Here is a 7817-nt window from a genome sequence, read left to right as displayed (position 1 = left end):
CAGAGTTCAGAGTTCAGAGTTCAGAGTTAAGAGTTAAGAGTTAAGAGTTAAGAGTTAAGAGTTAAGAGTTAAGAGTTAAGAGTTAAGAGTTAAGAGTTAAGAGTTAAGAGTTAAGAGTTAAGAGTAAAGAGTAAAGAGTAAAGAGTTAAGAGTTAAGAGTAAAGAGAGTAAAGAGAGTAAAGAGAGTAAAGAGAGTAAAGAGTAAAGAGAGTAAAGAGTAGAGAGTTGAGAGTTGAGAGTTGAGAGTAGAGAGTTGAGAGTTGAGAGTGTAAATAAAGAAGAAAGGAGTAAATCCGTACCGAGGAGTGGGGGGGATCATCCCGGGGGAGGGGGGTGTGGGGGGCCCTCCCGCAGCATTTTTTGGAAATTAGACCCCCTCAGATGCGTTTTCTGCGCGAGCAGGGGGGGCGGACCCCCTGGACCCCCTGCAGTAATTGAAATGATTTAGGTCTGCCCATGTCTCCAAATTATCAGAGTTAGCTGAACTTTCAAGTGGGGCACGGAAGAAGGAGTTTTTTTTTGGAATCCCAGGGGGGGATATTTGTACAGGCCATCCCCCCCCCTCCTTCAAGAGCGGGGGGATGCATCCCCCCATCCCCCCCGGGATTTACGCCCATGACACATACGTCCATATTTTTCATATATATACATATATATTTACTACTGTGTATCATTCACGGTTCGAATACATTACCACTTTAGCGGCAGCATCGGTGTCATCTGCTGGCACTTTAGCGGCAGCATCGGTGTCATCTGCTGGCACGCGGACAGGCGGCATACACCAGCTGAGCTTTGTCACAGGTGTGAAAAGTAGGTCCGGGTCGACACTCTTATTGTTACCTACACACCAACACAAATACATTCATGTCTTTTCAGCGCACAACTGCTTACTAATAAACCAAATTATTACTTCTTAAATTACACTCACGCATAAAAACTTATAAAAACCAAGAGTCTTTTACAATCAACAGAACGTATTTAACGTGTCCGTCGATTTTTAAGTAAAAAGGTAGACAATTAAAAATGAAAGACAACGTTAAGTATATCAGACGCAAGTAAGAAAAGTATATAGAGGTCCGGTCTGTATTAGAAAAAGTAAATATTAAAACCAATATTGTTTCTGAGAACGGGACCCAGGCTTCCCATAAAAGCAGACTCTCACCTGTCATGGCGCTGACGACGACGCCGACGACGATGCAGATGATAACGGCGATGAGGGCGTAGTAGAAATGTGAGATCCTCAGCAGATATGTCCACCAGTGTCTATCCTCGGCGATAGGGGCGCTGCAATCAAATAAATCACACATGACAGCAATAATATATTGTAAAATAAGAGCCACTATAAATTATGATGTCTAAAATAATAACTATAATGTCAGATTTTGGTCGACACAACAGACTGCTTACGTATGAGGGCGCGAAATACCCGACACGAACAACAAATAATATTACACACAAACAATACAACATAACAGACAATATTTTGGAAAATCATCGAGGATTGGTGGACATTGGGTGCGGGTGAAATTAGACCTTCTATAAGCGTTCTAGCATGCGCATACACTTCATCGTATATGCGTTTATTATAATCATATGCACACGTTTCTTTATCGTGTCGCGTTTCGTGACGTCACACATTGCGCTTACATGAACGGGTTCGTGGTTAGGTTTGCTGGAGACGCGGTGCTGGCAGCAGCATCGCTCATGTTGGTGAACGCACATCCAGCGACGCTGAGCGGCAGCATCTCCCGCCTGTTGTCGATAAACTGAGATCCGATACCTATCGACCCTATAATGAGCAGCGATGACACGACGCCACTCGCTGCGCCCTGAAAACATGGGTTTCTTATTGCATCAGTTGTTTCCCGCTCAAGCGTTTGGCGAATCCATGTTTACTAGCATATATATAATATAATAATATAATAATATAATACACCATGTATAATAGGCGTTCTAGTGTCTACTATCAACACTGCGGCATGCACAAAAATTTCCATCCTCCGTATTTGCTGCTGGTTCCAGTTCTGGGTTTCCGTGGAGCTGACTAAAAACTCGTAGTTTAGAAAACGAAGTGAGCGTGTATTCATGTAAGCACAAACACACACAGCTGCAAGCTACGCTGCGGATATTGTGACACTTTCGTCCTGAATCGACTTCCATTCACTCACGTTTGAGTTCACTTTGGGGAACAAGATACCAAGAGTGAAGAGTCCAAGCAGAGGTCCTCCTGCTATTGCGAATATGATATTGGCGAGCTGCAATAATGTAATTATATATGTGTCACTATTACAATAATTGCTGGTCTACACCCAATAGAATTATTTTGTGTTATCATTTATAATTTTTAAATTGTGTTTTTTTGTTTGTTATATGCACTTTTTATATATTATTTTTAATATTATATTTGAATTATATTATATATAGTGGTTTTTAGAGGTTGTGGCGAAATCGGTAACCTAACAGTAATTTGGTAAATCAAACCAATAGAGGCATGCAGCACATTAGATGACAACCTATCGCTACGCCCGCACGTTCCGCCATTAGATATAAAAGTGACTTATTGTGTAACAGATCAGCTAATAAGTAGCTGATACCTACCCTGATGACTGTGCTTGTGAGATATTGGCATAACAACGACAATCCCACCGAGGCAATGCCGAATCCACAAGCTGCAACACAAATATGACGTCATTGTGGCGTTTAGATCTCTCATGCGATTTAAAACAAGCTACTATATTATTACGTTAATGATATAACTATAGCGCTAATACATATCCGGATCAGTAGTTGTATATTGTATATATTGTTAATAATAGTATATATATATATATATATATATATATATATTATGTGTGTGGGTGTGCGTGCGTGTGTGTGCATGTGTGTATGTGTATATTTTATATTGTATAGTCTACACCAAGTTTCGTAGCGTACATCTCCATGCTTCTACGGCTTGATTATATATAGGATTCTGTCGGCGGCCCAGAGGAAAGATGCATAACGCATGCGTACCTAGCCACTTTGATACTCGTGTTGCTGTGACTTGTGACATGGCGTGTCCGTGTTTCAGCGCGTACTGGGGTTGGATGAAGTCAAAGAGAAACACGGCTGCTAGTGAGTTAACTCCGGACGACACCGTGCTGTCAACACAACGCGACAAGAATTACTGTATAACATTTTAATATTTGTAAAATATTTGTCATTATTTAGTATTTACCCCTGGTGGTATTAGTCTACTCTCTCGTCTGCAATTGTACGTTTCTCGTGAAAATACATTGATTCTCAGAAGTAGGCCTATGTTAAAGGAGCGTACTCAGTCGTGACGTCACTCACCTCAAGGCGGCGCTGTAGCATGCGGCTACGAACAGACCTGAAGCGCCATTAACAACGCTGAGCATCTCTATGGCAAACACCGGCACAATCTGTCATGAAACACAAGAGCATCCACAATGTACTGATCGTCCTGCTACGCTGTGATACACTACGCCATGATACGCTAATGATACATGATACACGAAATGTTCCATTATCTTCGCAGCATCGAACTATCTTAATTATTCATCGAAATCAGTTGCATGGTCATTACGAAGAGCAAGGAAAAATGTATCAACTGTAAACATGACTTTATATTTGCTACTAACACGTCCACTAATGTACATCGTATGACAGCGTCGGTGCGTGCGTGCGTGCGTGCGTGCGTGCGTGCGTTCCGATAAACGGCCGATAATTATAGCAGTGGGGTGATGTCAGAAAAGTATAACCAGACCATATATATCAACATATATTCTATATATATATATATATTTATTTATTTATTTATTTATTTATATGCTCTGCCTATAATCTGACCGAGGTCATATAGTCTTGCTTGCCGCTGGATGTTTTTTCTGTATAGCGAGAAGGTACCTAAATCCAGAATTCTCTCTCCCTATCGTTTGCACTGTTGGATTCGCCTCGCCCCCTTCCCAACACGCCTGGTGTGGTGCAAAATTAAGAGACGATAACAGCTAGCGGATGATACATAGTAACTAATTCCCGTGTAGACGCGGCGTTTATTAATATTAATATTTTTATTTTTATTATATAAATATTTATTTATATATTTTTTCACATAATTATTTTTATTCATATTTTTATTTTTATTTTTATTTGTTATTATTGCATATTATAATACACGGAGTAAATTCCGGCGCCACTAAAGCTATAGCAGAGGCTATAGCATCGTGAACTAAGTACACGTGAGAAATCTTCAGACACACGAAATGATTACATTGAAGCAATCACCGCGCATTAGACCTAAAGCGGCCCATACACGCACAATATTATTGACAATAATATTGTCAATAATGAACAATATTATTGATCGTTACTGTGCAATATTAAAGAAAATTTTTCACTTGCGCAATATTCTGACGGAATCAAAGCCCAGTAGATATTTATTGAAGGTTGTGCAATATTATCAAGGTTGCGCAATGGCAACGCTAGCATCCATGTCTGTTTACCTTCAGCATCAGAGCACAAATGACGATATTGCAGAATATTATTGTGCCGTTGCATGGTGGCCAACAGAATTTCTTGTCAATAATATTGCATCAATATTATTGTCAATGATATTGTGCGTGTATGGGCCACTTAAGCTGCAAAGACGCTACCACGCATATACCAGCACCCCGTGTCTGTTGAGTGTTGGTACGGCTACGAAGGGGTCACCTCAGCTCTGGACAAGCCAGACATGTGTCAGCTAGTGACCCGCTCCAATATGCTGAGCATCACCGGAGAGAACGATGTGGAACCTCTCACCACTTCTGTGACGCACACTTGAAGAGTAGAGTTAGACGTTATACCATCAGATCCAACAACTCTATTATATACTGTGTCAGACAGTCTGCCACGATGGTAACCCGACCAGGCTGTGTGACTAACGTCAATACACCCTAGCATAGGTATTCTAACCCTAGCAATACCGTTTCTTGGAGCTACCACGATGGCTGCTCGCCAGTGCTCGATACGATTTATCTTAATTCCTTCACAGTACTTTGCGCCCCACCGTGCAACCTAGCTTTCCGCAGTGGCTGTGAGACCATGCTTGCTTGTTGTTTGATGATGGTGTCCACGTGTCGTTCTCCGTGATCGTAGCAACCGAGGCGCGTAGATATCACGGAATTACAGCGTCGTTGCTATGGAGACAGCAGCGCCACCTGTGCTGCCTTCTCAATCTTATCGGAGTCGTCTGCGTGAGAAGTTAGAACCTCCAGTTTCTGTTCGCCGTAGAAAACAAGGAGCTGGTTATACGCGCGGCCTGCGTTATGTGTGGCGTGCATACGCTGACACACGCAACTGGACGAATACATTGACAGACGTTTAGAAATTTTTTCTATCTGACGAGATTGTAATTTTTCCGCCTCCTTAGGCTGAAGTTATTGCCACACAATAATCACATGTTTGATAGATAACGAGAATTAAGAGAGAATTATGTGGCGAGAGGGATAGAGGTGGGGAAGGAGATGCGAGGGAGAGAGATAGAAAGAGAGCGCGAATAAAATGAAGGGAGAGAGAGGATAAGGGAGAAGTAGCGGACTAGAGAGAGAGAGGGGGCGAGCGAGCGAGCAAGAGAGAGCGAGGGAGAGGGAGAGAGCGCGCGCGCGAATGGCATAAAGGGGAGAGAGGATATGGAAGAAGTAGCGGAATAGACAGAGAGGGGAAGATCAAAATACTCTTCTAATACCAATGGAAAAGGAAAGGTGATTTAATGTATTAATTCTAAACAGATAGCAACAAAAGCGTTTGTCACGATAGTGGTGTGTCAGTAGCGCCGTCGCAGTGGGCGAACACTCGCTTCACGAAAAATTATTAACACTATGATATCGCCGATTAATAAAGGCGCCGGCTTTGCCTAATTACAATGTTTCCACGCGCAAATAATCTTGTGCACATATAATATAATATAACTAGCAATATAAATCGATTTAATTTCAATACGTAATAATGGAATAGATGTTCGTTTGATATTAACTGACGATTCTCTCTCAAACTAGACTATTTTAACGGGAGAAGCATGGATGCTGCGGAAAATGCCTGATATAATGTCCGGATAATTGTGCCTGGATTTGCTGTGCCGGTTGAAGTACCTACAGCGCACTAGTACGCACATACGCGCATACGACAGGAGACATCATCTTGAAGACAGAGCCGCCGCGCTACGTGACGGCCAGCCAGAAAGGGCAAGTCCTAGCCTGCCCGCATTAATATTTGGTCAACTAAAGACCACCGGGTTACCTATATGCTAGCCATGTGACTCACGATACAGAATTGAATGAATATTGGTAGGTTTATGATAGATGAAGGGAGACATCGAGAACTATTACATCTCAGGTCGGCTGGCGTTCATGAGACGAATGAGTGTGGTACGTTTGATATGAAGTGTAATAATACTGAGAACAGCGAGGTCGACGGGTGTCGCGTGCATTATAGTGAATTAACCGTAACATATACCGAAGTGAAACGAGTGAACCAGCCAATGTGAAAGGAACCGAAGTGAACGCAAGTAACGCCATATAACCAACCAATGGAAGCGAGGCCGCAGGACGTTCCTCACGTGATAGGCTTCTAGACGCGGAATGAAATAGATGGATTCCTGTGCGAATAAAAAATCAAGTATGGACGTTACATTCGGTTAACAACATAAAGGCGCTTCGTTGTTCGCGACACTGAAAGATTAAATTGGCTATCGAACACACTATTACACTGGTATCATCTGGATTGTCCAATACACAGTCAACACACTCACATAGCAGCAATCACACACACAATCGAGTATATCAAGCCCACACAAACTGTCGTCGACCCGACGCAAAGTCACTACCACTAACAGTATCACTATCCATTGCAGAATTGATTACTCGGTCTAGATATTGTATCAGATGACACATGTAACACACTCCATTTAATAATACACATTTTATTATGCTCTGTAACATTAACATCCCAAGTGTTCACACATTGACATTGATACACCACACCACACCACAAAAATTAATGCACAGTAAGGCCTAGGCCTACACCCTACACACACACACATTTACTTATATACATTCTCACACACTACACACCACTACATAACATACACACACATAGCACACACAAACTATACACATATTACTACTAACACACACACACACTCTCACACACACACACACATACACACCACAGACAAATATATCACACACTTACCCTAAGATGTGTTATGCATGCGAGCTTATACATCGGCCCCACACACACACACACCACACATATACATCCACCACAAGCCGCACATATCAGCCTACACTCATCACAGAGCGACACACACACACACAACACAACACAACAGACGACGCACACGCACGACACACTATCGACCTCCACACACCACACACCATAACACACACTCTTCACGACCATGTAACAAAGGCTGAGAAACAGAATTTAGGAAGAATCCCTCATCAAGGCAGACTCCACGCAGTGCCAACACTACACACACATACACACACGAACTCAGCGACACACACCACACACGGAAAACACACCACACACAGCATACACAACACAACACACAAGCACACACATATATATTATATAGGATACTGAGTTATATATCATATATAGGTAGGGGATACTATACAGCACCGGGAATTGAACTGTCTCTAGTTTAAAGACAATGCACATGCACACACACACAAGGAAATGTCGCGTTAAACGTATCGAGAAAATGAAAATTACAAGACACACACCCACACACACCCACATATAATAACACACACACACACACACACACACAC

The 7817-nt window shown here is 42.2% G+C and overlaps 1 protein-coding gene across 1 annotated transcript in view; it reads right to left on the bottom strand.

Annotated features, from left to right (window-relative positions):
• Positions 1-670: 670 nt before the first annotated feature.
• Positions 671-7817, bottom strand: part of LOC106813389 (sodium-coupled monocarboxylate transporter 1-like) — a 29141-nt gene continuing 21994 nt past the window's right edge. Inside the window, exons 10-16 of the mRNA XM_014817525.1 lie at positions 3334-3422; positions 3013-3140; positions 2599-2669; positions 2169-2255; positions 1648-1829; positions 1163-1284; positions 671-840 (exon numbers count right to left, since the gene is read on the bottom strand). Of these exons, the coding sequence (XP_014673011.1) occupies positions 671-840; positions 1163-1284; positions 1648-1829; positions 2169-2255; positions 2599-2669; positions 3013-3140; positions 3334-3422 (849 nt within the window). The remainder of the gene's footprint in view (positions 841-1162; positions 1285-1647; positions 1830-2168; positions 2256-2598; positions 2670-3012; positions 3141-3333; positions 3423-7817) is intronic.

This window comes from Priapulus caudatus, unplaced genomic scaffold (assembly GCF_000485595.1).
Source record: "Priapulus caudatus unplaced genomic scaffold, Priapulus_caudatus-5.0.1 Scaffold765, whole genome shotgun sequence".
NCBI lineage: Eukaryota > Metazoa > Priapulida > Priapulimorpha > Priapulimorphida > Priapulidae > Priapulus > Priapulus caudatus.
The sequence above is the reverse complement of the archived record's forward strand: the minus strand, read 5'-3'. Positions and strand labels throughout refer to the sequence as shown.